We start from the raw sequence: 13,622 nt of genomic DNA, 5'->3' as shown, positions 1-13,622 counted from the left end.
CTCCCTCTTTCTTTCTTTCTTTCTTTCTTTCTTTCTTTCTTTCTTTCTTTCTTTCTTTCTTTCTTTCTTTCTTTCTTTCTTCCTTTTTTCTTGTGTTTATATGTCCATGTTTGTGTATATATCGAGGAACTGCTCCTCCTCAAACACTCTCTACCTTATTTTTGTTTTATTTTATATTTTGTGATAGGGTCTCCCACCGGAAACTGGATCCACCTGTTTCTGCCTCCCCAGTGCTGTGATTCGCCACACCTCACCTCTTCTAGATGGTTTCTAAGGGTTGAACTCAGGTTCTCCACACTGAAGCAGCAAGCACTTTACAGACTGAGTTGTGCCCTCAGCCCTAATTCAGTTCTCTTAACTACCAAAAGTTCAGTATCTTATTTTCACTCCAAATGTTCAAGTGAAATGGGAGTTTATTTCAAGGCTGTTTATATGTCACAGCATCTGAGAGCTGGCGAGGGAAATTGAGGCCAGCCTAAAGAGAGCCAGGTGGAGACGAAGCTGCCAGAATGACCCGCTACTTCTCACGTCTTCAGGATCTGTTGCTTCTGCATCTTGTGTTCTGGTTTCCCTTTCTCTTCAGAATTTTCATGGTAAAAAAAAAAAAGTATAATAGAGCAGATGCAATCCCCCCCCCTTAAATGTCACGAGCTTCACCATTCTGGGATTAGAGTCTTGTTATTGTCATCTCTGTTCCGCCTCATCAGTCCCTCTGTTGATCAGAGTAAATGGTGGTGGCCACTCTCTCTACCATCTGGGAAACAGAAGTCATGGTAAAGAGGTCATGGCCATTACTTGATTTTCAGGTGAGAGCCTCTCAGACCATTGCTTTAATTTTCCTTTGTTTTACAATCTGTACCAGGATGCATTTTCCCTGCCTCTTCACCCCATCCCCAGCTAGCCTATCATATGCTTCCCGAAAAAGTGACTATGGGATTTTCCTTGATTTTGATAAATTTCTCAACATGTTGTGAATGTCTTGCTGCTCTACCTCTGGATATTTTCTCTATGACTATTACTAGAGGGTGAAGGAAGTTTGGAGTCTGTGTACCAACCCTAGGTTTACCTGTTCATCCAGGCTGGGACAGGACATAGTGGAAATAATGATGATCTTTGCTTCTTGTGCCTAAATGCACAGAAGTGTTTATTGTTTTCTTGCTGGGGAGACCGGGTTTCCTTATTCAGAAGGTGCAGCTTTACCACCTAGACAGTAAGGAATAAATGGAAACTTTTGTAGCAAGAGAAAGAGCTTGGATTGACCACCTCTTTATCTACCCTGTGCAGCGAGCATTGGAAAATTGTACTTCTCTTAGATTGAGCAGTTCCTAGCTAATGGAAACTTATTTTAGTGAGTAAATTTTGAAAATATTTTATTCCTGGGTAGGATGGAATTTGCATTTTAAAGAAAAATATTTACCATTTCAGGTTTTTTCTTGCTTACTTATGATTGGAGTTTTCTTATGTGTATGTTTTTTTATATAATTGGATAGCCAAATTCATAAAAGTAGCTTATTATATTGTTTCCTAATGTCATCTTTTTATATTATTATTTGTGCAGGGGATCAGCAGTCTCTTCAGTTCTTTAAAGGTGGTGCGGCTCTTACGCCTGGGCCGTGTTGCTAGGAAACTGGACCACTACTTGGAGTATGGAGCTGCGGTCCTCGTGCTCTTGGTGTGTGTGTTTGGATTGGTTGCCCACTGGCTGGCCTGCATCTGGTACAGCATTGGAGACTACGAGGTCATTGATGAAGTCACCAACACCATTCAGATAGACAGCTGGCTCTACCAGTTGGCCTTGAGCATTGGGACTCCATATCGCTACAATACCAGTGCAGGGATCTGGGAAGGAGGACCCAGCAAGGACTCTCTGTATGTATCCTCCCTCTACTTCACCATGACGAGCCTTACAACCATAGGATTTGGAAACATAGCTCCAACCACAGATGTGGAGAAGATGTTCTCGGTAGCCATGATGATGGTTGGCTGTAAGTACCTCTTTTCTTTCTGTTAAAAATAGTTTCAGTCTGTGAATCTTCTTTTTTTTTTTTTCTGGTTCCAAATTCTGATGGGATTGAAATGATCTACTTTTTCTTAAAGGTTTTAATTGAAACCATTTGCAATTGGTTTACTTTTGGTTCAGCCCTAGGAAATAAAAATGCCAGGAATGTCTTTCATTCTTTAGAATGCATTAGCACATGAAAAAACAGTGTGGGGAGGATGATAGAAAACTCAGGCTGGAAAGTCTGTGATTTGATTCCATGCATGGTGTTGTACCTGGCAGCTCTGGGGAAGGAACTAGCTCGGGTATCTAGACAGGAGGAGTCTGGCACATTCTGTAGGTTTTGTTGGCAGTCAGATTTCTAAAAAAGCAGATGGGATATGATGTAAGACCATAAGTTAGGAAATATTTTAGTCAATAACTGAATTTCTGAATTAAAGTGGACTTCAGGATATAGCGTGATGCATTCTTTTTAATCATGAAGACTGATGCAATGAAATTTGTAAATGTCTTTTGAGAAACACTGTAGTCAGAGAATGAAAGGACTGGTGAACTGGAGACCTTTAGCACTGACAAGGGTCCAAGAATCAGTATGCATGCCTGACAATGGTGGCTTGGTGATGTTCTTGAAAGCAGAACGCCATTTCAAAGAGCTAAGGACCATGTGCTCTGCCCCCACATTCTGACTGAATGGCATCAGAGTTCCAGACATGAAAGTGGTGCAAACCTTAGATGCTGTTTCAAAATGTCTCAAAGGAAATTTGTCAGGCATTTCCACCTTCAAACTGGCCCACGTGACTCATTCAAGCCTAGTTCATTCACCTAGAGTAACTTTTAAGAATGCTGTGTTGAAGATGAGACCACTATTAACACACATGATAGCCATTGATGTCATTATCATTGATGTTTCTTTTTTCTTTTTTTCTCCCTTGTGGCTCCAAATTACAGAGCTTTAGATATGAGCATTCACGAGAAAGATTTGGAAGTTGAGGGTCATTGGTTGGCCAAACTTCTGCCCACTGTGAAGATTTCCCTTTGTCAGGGTCTTTCGGGGTTATCCTAGAAAGGGGTTGTAATGCCACAGCTGCCCACTTCTGAGTGGTGCCTACAGTAAAATAGGCCCTAGTCTCCTCCTCAATCAATCCACCACAGGGAACCCCTCATGAGGTGTTTGGTGTATGCTTGGCAGCAGACAGCATTGAAATGGGAGTAGAAACCATAAGCATTTGGCCAACTTCTCCATGTAACTTGCTTGTGCTCTGAGAACCTGCTCAGGTCCAATCATGTATGTACCACTTCCATCTGATAAGAGACTGCTGCTGTGCACATGCTACTCTAGGGATTGATGGGTCAGGTAACACCCAGCTCATGAAGAGCATCCATCCAAGGTCTCATAGTAGCTTGGTGACCCATTGTCAAACATCCTGTTTCTACTAAGGCCCAAGAGCTGTCTCTCAAAGGGAGAATAGTTATCTGCAGATGGTGGTAGAACCTTGCTCTAAAGGCTCTAAACAGCATCCCTACTTGACACTGATACCTCAAGAACCATTGTGGGTCTATTGGATTATATGGTCCAAGTGGTAGAGCGGCCTGCACAGCAGCCTGGACCTGTTGAAGAACCTTCTGTTCCAGGACCCACTCAAAACTAGAAGCTTTCTGAGTTACTTGGCATATGGGCCAAAGTAACACACCCAAGGGAGGAATTCATTATCTTCAGAATCCAAATAGGCCTACTAAATGTACTACTCTCTTAGTGGTAGAAGGGGCCAGGTATGATAACTTATCCTTCCTTGGAAGAAATGTCTCCGAAGGCCCCACATACTGGATTGCTAAATATCTCAATGAGGTAGAAGGCCCTTGCAGTTTGATTGGATTTACTTCCTATCCTCTGATGTATGTGTACATTGCTAATGAGTTCAAAGCAGTTGCCATCTCCTTCTCACTTGGTCCAATCAGCATAATGTTGTCAATATAGTGAACCAATGTAGTATTTTGTGAAAGAAACAGATGATCAAAATCTCTTTAAACTAAGTTATGACACAGGGCTAGAGAGTTAATATAGCCCTGAGGTAAAAACATAACAGTTTCATGCTGGCCTTGCCAACTGAAACAAATTGCTTCTGGTTGTCTTTATGGACAGGAACTCAGAAAATGTCATTTGCTAGATCGATAGCTGCTTACCATGTACCAGGAGATGTGTTTAGGTGCTCAACTATGGACACCAAACCTAGTACAGCAGCTGCAATTGGAGTCACTACTTGATTGAGTTTTCAATAGGCAGTGGTCATTCACCATGTTCTACCTCTTGTAAACAGAGACCGCACTTTTGTTTCCTGGCTGCCCAGACCCAAATTATCACACAGAAACTATATTAATTACAACATTTTTTTTTGGCTGATGGTTCAGGCATATTCCTAGGTAGCTCTTATCTTAAATGAACCCATTTCTACGAATCTGTATAGTTCCATGAGGCTGTGATTTACCGGTAAGGATCCTGTGTCTTTTGCCTTCAGCAGCTACATGGCTGTAGTCTACCTGACTCCTTCTTCTATCTCCCTGCATTCAGTTTAGTTTTACCACCTACCTATAGTCTTCCCTGACATAGACCAAAGCGGTTTCTTTATTAAAAATGGTAATAGCATATATTCATAGCATACGGAGAAGAATACCACATCAACCTGTCTTCTGCATTGACCAGTTAGGAGAGATAAATGAATATGTGGTGGCATGTATTAAGTCCTTAATGGTGGCACTAATTCCTGCAATTCCTCCAGGAATGCAACACTGGTTTTGATTCAGTTCATTCTTCTCTTTGGCAGAGGCAACTCTGAAGGGTCAGTGTAGTCTAGTCTTTTTAACCATAATATCCCTCTCTCTACATGACAGGGAAGCAATGTGAGAATTCTGCCAACTTCTAATAGTACCTATCCCAATTATACATTCTGATGTGCAAGTATGTTTGTGATTTATCAACTTGGACTCCTTTTGACTAGTTCTAGTTTGAAGGTATTACAGATAAAGGTATTTGTACCTGTGCAAATAGATTTTTATATGGACATAAGTTCTTAATTCTCTGTAATAATGTTTAGAATTATCAGTATGTATATATTTAGATTTTAAAGAACTTGCCAAACTCTTCTTCAGGATGGGTAGCCTAGAAAATAGCACTTTATAACACAATCAAAGTAAAATAAAGCCAGTGTGGAAGTTGAAACACATTCTTATTTCCTTTGTTCCTCAAGTCCCGAGGCTGGGAAGCATCCTGGATGCCTGATTTCCTCAAATGTTATACCCACTTACAACAAAAACCTTTGATTTGACCTTCAAACTGCATTTAATTGCTTCTCTGTGCTTCCACAGCTTACCACCTAAGACCAAATCAATGTTGTTGATAGCACAGATCCTTGGTGTAGTCTCCTATATTTTCCTTTTATTGCTATTGCTGCCCTAGAAACTCTGTTTAGTGACCCCTTTAAAGTAAATATACAGCACCATTCTTCAGCACAGATGCCTCCAATGTACACAAACAAAACCTACATTACTTACTGCTTCCCCGTGCATGTAGATATTTATTTTATTTCCTTTTTATTTGTTCTTTGAGAATTTCAAACAATTGTTTTTGATGATATTCACATCTCCAATCCCTCCCAGGTCTGATGGCTATTCTTGGTTGTTGACTGCATCTGGAGCTACCTAAAACCCAAATGGCTGGGCACACCTGTGAGGTATCATTCTTAATTAAACAATTGCAGTGCCATACCTACTACTGTAGAAGCTTCCTAAAATAAATATGCAAATGTATATAAAAAGTGTTGACATGGAGTTACCCTAAGCTTGACAACAATGGCTCTGTTTGATACCTCAGACTAACAAATAAAAATCCCCAGGGATTTATTTTGATGCCAGGGATGGATTACTTTTTCAGGTGTTGTTGGCTAGTGGGGTGTTGTAATTGGAGCGGCGGGGCTGTGATATGAGTGGCGGGCTGCGTTCTTGGCACCCAGCCGCCCGCACGGCTAGCTTTATACCCGAAATAATTACACGGAAACTGTATTCTTTTAAACACTGCTTGGCCCATTAGTTCCAGCCTCTTATTGGCTAGCTCTTACATATTGATCTAACCCATTTCTAATAATCTGTGTAGCCCACAAGGTGGCTTACCAGGGAAGATCTTAACCTGCGTCTGTCTGGAGTGGGAGAACCATGGCGACTGACCTGATTCAGCTTCTTTCTCCCAGCATTCTGTTCTGTTTATTCCGCCTATCTAAATTCTGTCCTATCAGAGGCCAAGCAGTTTCTTTATTACTTAACCAATGAAACAACAGATAGAAAGATGACCCTCCTCCATCAGTGGGGTCCCGTAGATGCCCAAATAATACAGGCTATTGCCAATGCTATTGGTCATCCTTTGGAGCTGATAATAAGATCCTATTGTTGAAGACACAATGCATTTGAGTCACACAAAACATGGAGATATCAAGGTGGTACTGATAGGGAAGTATCATTCCTACTGACAAGCTTTCATAATGCTGGGAGGTGCTACCCATGTTACCAAAGGAGGAGAGTAATCATCAGTCTTACCCAACTGTGAACCCTGGGAGCTACAATAACATCTGACCTGGAAAGACATGCTCACTGGTGCAATGGTGGCATCAACATTCTGGGAGTGCTTCAATCTAATTGGATTTCAGTTCCATCTCACAAGAGAAAACCAATTCTTGACATTATTGTCAGGTCAAGAACCTGTGGCTGATAGGTCATCATAGCCTTAGGGGAGAACCTACTACTGTTACTATACTAAATGGGCATACTCTTAAACTAATTCTTAATGACTTATTATACTCACAGTTAATGCATCTTAGCCTCCATCAGAGAAGTTCCTGCTTTCAGTAGATATTAATTACCTATTCCGTGTTTACTGGTGAGATCATATCTTACCTTCCCCCTATGTTTTCTATTTCTTTTCTTCTTGCTCGTGTCTGTTTTCTCTTAGCTCATGCTAGATCTCTGGCTATCTTTGAGCATTTCAAGATAAATCCTCTACTTAAAGTACTCACCTCCTTACCTAGTGTTATGTGATATTATTGCTAGAAAGAGAGGAACAAACACCTACTCACCCAAGATAGAGAACGTTGGTAGCCCAAAGTATAGATACCATCAAAGTCTAACTTGACGAACCAATAAGTTTTATTGGGATTACTTATAGGACTATGGATGAGGGATTACTTAAAAGAGTAAACATAAATGACTCAAAGACAGTTGTGCCACCAGTATTTTACCCTTAGCATGGGTGACACCTCACAAAAATGAAAGTCTGAAGCACACTGCACAACATGCCAGCAGCTCAGCAGGTTGGAGGATACCCTTTCTAAGTAGCTTACTTTGTTTAAACTTCCTCTGGACATCAACTAGTCTTTCCTTCTAGAACATTTGGCTGGTCTCTGCTTATTTCAGTCAACTTGGCTGGTCTGAGAGTACTGCTCAGTTATCCTTGGAGCTTGTAAGTGCTTGCAGAGGACAGGGACTGGTGAATCTAATCAGTTTAAGGGACTTCTTGAAGCTATTGAGTTGTTTACTTCCTGAGCTTAAGGTTTCCCCTCAGGATGAAAAGTTTCATCTCCCTAGAACGTATGGTTTCTTAAAGGTCTTCCCTTGAGATAGAAAGTATTATCCCAGAGAAAACTACCATACAACACCCATATCCTGAATTTCTGTAGGTCTCAACTGAATCATGTTTTCATAAGTTTCCTTAAAGCTACCCTACAGAAACTACCCTAGCGAACACCTTCTCCATCATTTACCCATGTTTTTTAAAATGCTTGAGAACTGAAATTGGGTTTACCACATTTCACTTTTCTTTAAAAATTTCAGCTTCTCATGAGTAGGGCCTTTGGTTACTGCTTTCTACTTCTTCACCCTCAACCCCTGAACAATTTCGAATTATTCTTTGCTTGATCCTACTGAACTGTGTTATGAGTGAGGTAGAAGAGGACCCAGATTGGGCTTTGATGAAAATCACTGACTAGGGAGATGTGCACTCTCAGGCTTGACTTTATAACACAATAACTGTGAATAACCTTTTATCAAAAAGTTGATGGACAAGACTACCCAGCATTAGGAACAGGTTCCCAAAAGCCAGTGAAAGTGTTAGCAACATGCCCCGCTCCCACTTCTACAAGTAACACAAGTAGACTAACCTACACAACTATCTTACATATGCAGAGGGCCTCGGCTGGTCCTATGCAGGCTCCCTAGCCATCAGTTCTTAATACAAGGGAGGAGCTTAGTCTCACCTTGTTGACTGAGGTTTCTGTCCTCTCTGGTCCCGCAACTGTTCAGTCCCAATGAAAACACACACACACACAGAGGTCTATGTTAATCATAAACTGCTTGGTCTATTAGCTCAGGCTTCTTATTAACTCTTATATTAGCCCATAATTCTTATCTGTTTAGCCATATGGCTTGGTATCTTTATCAGTGAGGCATTCTCATCTTGCTTCCTCTGTGGTTGGGTCACAACTGCAGACTGATTCTTTCTCTTCCCAGAATTCTGTTCCCGTTGCTCCACCTCTACTTCCTGCCTGGTTGCTCCTTCTATACTTCTTGCCCGGTCAATCCACCTATACTTCCTGCCTGGCTACTGGCCAATCAGCGTTTTATTAAAATAATACAAGTGACAGGATAAAAGACCATTGTCCCACAGCATTACCTCAGCTTGATATGCTCACTAGAAACCCCATCCTAGTATGGGTGATGACTGAGGAAAGCTGCAGCTATGGAGCTCAATGTCCAGCATGCAGGCAGCTTCACTGAAGAGTCTCCCTTCTCCAGAAATTGTTTACTGCTTTCATAGCCTTTTTGCAGTACCTTGGGAATCCTGTAACTTTCTGAGCTTCTCAAGTCTAGTAAATTTCACAAACTTCCTTGTAAGTTTATCAAGCTTCCTGACTCTTAGAAACTCTGTCCTTGTTCCAGGAAGACTGTTTCTTTTTAGAGTAAATAGTTATGGATCTTTGGCCTATTTCCAGTGTATCTCAGCTATTTACAATGTTCCCATGATCCCAATATATTTTTCTTTTCTGCTACTGGGGAAAATTTCAAACTTAAAGTCCTTTAATTCTAGGCTTGTCCAATGTGGGTAATCCATTTGTGGAGCCTAAATTGATTTCTTGGTTCTTCTTAACATATGTCTTCAATCACACTTCTATGACTTCAAATGTGTCTCTTCCTAGTTTTGACATGTTCTCTGTCTGGAATGACCGCTATAGTTCTTGGAGTAGCCATCACCCTAACAACATAATCATATTTTTTCCAGTGCATAATGTGTCCATTTGTGAATGAATCTGACGTTCTGTTGGCATTTGTGACTGTTAGTGAGAGAGTATCCTAGCTGTTCAATTCTGTAGCAGTTGTGGAGAACAGCAGATTTGTTTTTGTTAGATCAAGAAGTGGGTAATCTCTTTGCTAATTTGCTCAGTAAATACTTAATGATGCTTTCGTGAAATGGTTTCTAATCCACTTCATTTACATAATCTTGTTATTGAATCCTAATAATTTTCCATTTTCTAAAGATCAGCAGACTGTCTAATTTTGAAGCTATTCATAAAACACCTTAGCACATGGATAATTTGTTTTGATGGCTATAAAACAACAGGATATGAGTGTAGAGTTTTTTTCTAATGTGATTATCCTCTTGTCTTAATGTATTTTTGTGAATCTTCTTCTAAAGATTCATCAAGAAAACAATTTAGTTTATTACTAAATTATCATGCAACTTGCATTTTAGTTGAATCTAACCATCACACAGAGCTCTATTTGCCTCTTTATTAAACTTTCATAAAACAGAGAAACATCAATAAAAAGTAAGTTGTAGATAACTCTCATTCACAAATAATTAGTATATTTCTCCATGTATATATCTGTATATGTGAATTTGTTTTAATATTTTATTGAATCTATTATTAAGTATGCAGACAACATATATCAAAGGGCTACCTGTTTGGACTTTGAGCAATCATTTTATTTAAGATGTTATTTATTCTTTGTATTATTATTGCTATTTATTCTTTTTATTGTTATTTTAGTTAGTGGATTGAGGCAGCCTAATTCATATGGTGAGTGAACTCATTCAGCATCTCTGTAGAATTCATACTGAGTCAAACTGAAGCTATGGACTTTTCCCTATGCCTCCTTATTTTGAAAGAACATCAACAGAGTATGAAAGACCTAGATATTGAGAAAATATAAATTAATTGGGTACAAAAGTCTTAAGGACCATCTTATCAAGTCTTTAAGTCTCTGTGGGTTTTAATTTTTCAAATGTTAAATGGAGGAGTGAATCAATAGTGTTTCCATCACTTTTCAAAATGCCAACGCTCCATGCATCCTAGTGTCCCTTCACATGGTTATACCATTGCCCATGGGGTGGGGCATAAGATTGTGTGGGAAAGTGACAGTGTCACAAAGAGTTTCATGATTTATCCCTTTAATTCTGTGTCACTCTGTGGAGAAGAGGAGACTTCTAAGCAGCAAGCCCAGTAAAGAGATGAGAGGGAAGATTGCCAGGGGGTGTTATAAAGGAAAGGAAATATGTTTTTAGGAAGGGAAGTGGAAAGTGTTTTTCCATGTAGAATTGTGGCACTGGGGAAGACTGAAATGCCTTTGGATCTGGCCACACAAGACATTTTCACATGTACTCGTGGAAACCTAAGAGGCTGCCTGACCTGGATGGATACACAGCAAGCCTTAAAGGTCAGTTGTCACTCTGTTTCAACATTCAGGACATTCTTCTACCAACTGTCATGTAACACACTTGAGCTGTCTCAGGTATAACATTGATGGCTGTATTACATGGTCTCTTGTGCCTGCTTTAGTGATGTAGGTAGGAAATGGAGTGTGAGCACGCCAATTTTCACTTGGGTTTTCATTTTAGCCAGATGGGGAGAGCTTTAAGCCTAATGTTTATTTTGGAAACTGGGTCAGATCTTTGTGCTTGCTCTATCTATCCTTGCCTGTAAGAAAGATTTTTGCTTTTATGTTCTCTTTTCTTTAATGACCCGAGTATCCCACGAGGCAACACATTTTGTAGAGCTCAAAGTTCATGGTTCTAGGTAGACTTTTATGGTCAGTGCTTTCCAATATATAGTCCAGTATTTAAAAAAAGACTGTGTGAGGAGCATTCTAGTCCCGACTCCTTATCAAAATAGAACTGCCCTTTGCGGGAATGTTCTTTCATATCCTGTTTCTTTTTATGCCAAGTCACATTTTCACAAGGCCTCTCAGGATCTGTAAAGGACAACAAAGGATGTTCTCAATGGTTCATTAGGTAGCCTGGGTGTGGTGCTGAGATCTAGGACTTAGAAACCAAATTGCGTATTAGGGAGAATTCTTCAGTCCATGTGGGACTATAGCAGTCATTATGGAGGCACTGGGTTGTGGCAGCTACTAGAAGCTTCCTAGTCCTCAGTAAACTTGTTAATACAGCCGAGGCATCAGACAAGAGAAGCATTGTATGGTCTCTCCCTCCTAACCCAACTCTACCTTTCTACCTATCTTAATACCCATCTCTTCCTCCACGGCCTTCTTAGGTCTTTCTATACACCAAACTGAAACTTTGTAGAAAAGAATAAAGACATTAAGCTCCCAGCTGTAGTGTTTTGTTTGTTCCCTTTGCCTTTGTTCATGTAGGATGAAAAACGTTGTCTTCCAGCAGATAGTTGTGTTCGCTGTGCACATGCTGAGTGAGCAAATGGCTGATACAGTTCACCTAATTTAATCAAGTTAGTTGGCACTGTTGCCAGTCAGCACCCTACCTGGCTTTAGCATCACAGACTTGCCCAGAGTTAGCTGTGAGCCAGTGAGAATTGCAGCTGTCAAGGATTGCTGCTGGGTCGGAGAGATGCACAGTTTATGGTTTTGTTGCCTCTACCTCTTCTTTGGGTCTGAAATCTGGAATGCAGAAAAGCTCCCAGAGTTGACCTAAACCTGAGCAATATTCTGAGACAAATCTATCCTGAGATTTGTAACTACACAAATCGCCCTATGGAAAAACCTGTGGTTAGCCCTGTCATTAGTTAATACTAATGGACTGAGCTTATTTCTCTTGCACAATATTCAGGAACTGAACTTTTCTGAGATGCTTGAGACTCTTGTTGGACAGAGGTTAAAGCTACTAAAACTTTACAACTAAAAACAGAATCCTCAAAGTAAATTTGGAGCCTGGGGGAAAAGGAATCTTCTATATTTGTGTATACCCTGTCCAGTTTGGAATATAAGCAGCTATAAATTAGTCAACCAAAGAGATATATGTTATATTAATTTTGACTTCCCTTTATAGGCATTTTTATTTCTATTTTAAAATGAATCATTTATATAAAATTGATGCATTACTAAAGTGCTGTTTGATGCACACTAGGTTGAATGATATTCCACAAAAATAAACCATCCCTGATAATATGTTTGTGGTGACAAGTGCTAGATTCTTGTGAGGAGTGAGTAGCTGGAGACATGGCAGCAGTGTCGAGTGTTGGCTGCAGACTCTGTGGCGTCTAGGGACATCCTTTCAGTGTCTGATCATCAATAACCATACCGTACTGATTGTATATCTCTAGTCTTCAGTGTCTGATCATCAATAACCATACCGTACTGACTGTACATCTCTAGTCTTCAGTGTCTGATCATCAATAACCATACCGTACTGACTGTACATCTCTAGTCTTTTCACATTTATGAAATTTATCAAATAAAAATTGTCCGATATTTGAAAAAAAATAAAATGTGGTGCCAAGTAGGGACATGACCAAATACTTCCCAAGTAGAGAGAGAGAAAATATAAACACACAGGAATGGCATAGCTTGGCCTTTTGGTGGGATATCTTTGCATTTCACTTTTGACTGAATGGAAAGTATATTGTCTGGGGAGATAGAAGGGAAGCCAAGACATCCAAAAGCTTTTCATCATTTGAGGACTGCTTCAACCTTTATCCTAAAAGGATGTCAGGTAAACTGAACAATTTGGTTCTTCTGTGTGGAAGATTGGTTGGAGAAGATAAAGGCTATTGGCAAAAAAACCAAGTAGGAAGCTTTTGTAACCCAGGAAGAAAATGCTGAGGTGCAAGGTGTATGGGGAGTGTCTTAACATAGAGCTGGCAAATGATGGTGGTTCTTTTGGCAAAGGGCCAGGTTATTAGTATTTTAGGCTGCCTGGATGATAAAATCTCTGTTGTAGCAGTTTATCTACTACCGTTCTGCTAGGATGGCCACAGACTACACATCAATGAATGAGCATAGCATTGTTGCGATCTGGCTTTGAAGAGATGGCAGACCAGGGAGCCCATGGTTTGTGAAAGGCTGTAGACTTAGGAGTCTAACAACCTAGGTTCAAGCTTTTCACCACTTATTAAGAATGTATACCACTTCCTAAGTTGCGGGTCATGACCCTGTGGCTGAATATGAGGGTCATGGAAATTTGGCATCAGAGGCTTCTGAATGTGCCAATATCAAACATTAATCACAAACCACGGTGTTTTGGGCAGAGCTGGCTCATGTTGCGTGTGTGATTTCACTGCAGTGGTGGTTCTGAACAAACGACATGTACATTTTGCACTGCATATGCTGCCAAATA

At 40.3% G+C, this 13,622-nt stretch overlaps 1 protein-coding gene and 1 long non-coding RNA gene across 2 annotated transcripts in view; one reads left to right on the top strand and one right to left on the bottom strand.

Moving 5' to 3' along the window:
• Nucleotides 1-13,622, top strand: part of Kcnh5 (potassium voltage-gated channel subfamily H member 5) — a 314,460-nt gene that overhangs the window by 87,983 nt on the left and 212,855 nt on the right. The window contains exon 7 of the mRNA XM_005343212.3: nucleotides 1,559-1,985. Coding sequence (XP_005343269.1) covers nucleotides 1,559-1,985 — 427 coding nt within the window. The remainder of the gene's footprint in view (nucleotides 1-1,558; nucleotides 1,986-13,622) is intronic.
• On the bottom strand, nucleotides 591-6,243 carry LOC106143795. The gene is made up of 3 exons (XR_001228937.1): nucleotides 6,161-6,243; nucleotides 1,067-1,203; nucleotides 591-754 (listed from the first exon to the last, which is right to left on the bottom strand). It is a non-coding gene; the product is annotated as an uncharacterized LOC106143795 (long non-coding RNA).

This window comes from Microtus ochrogaster, chromosome 1 (genome assembly GCF_000317375.1).
Source record: "Microtus ochrogaster isolate Prairie Vole_2 chromosome 1, MicOch1.0, whole genome shotgun sequence".
NCBI classification, from domain to species: domain Eukaryota; kingdom Metazoa; phylum Chordata; class Mammalia; order Rodentia; family Cricetidae; genus Microtus; species Microtus ochrogaster.
Note: the sequence above shows the minus strand (reverse complement) of the source record. Positions and strands in the feature narration are given on the sequence as shown.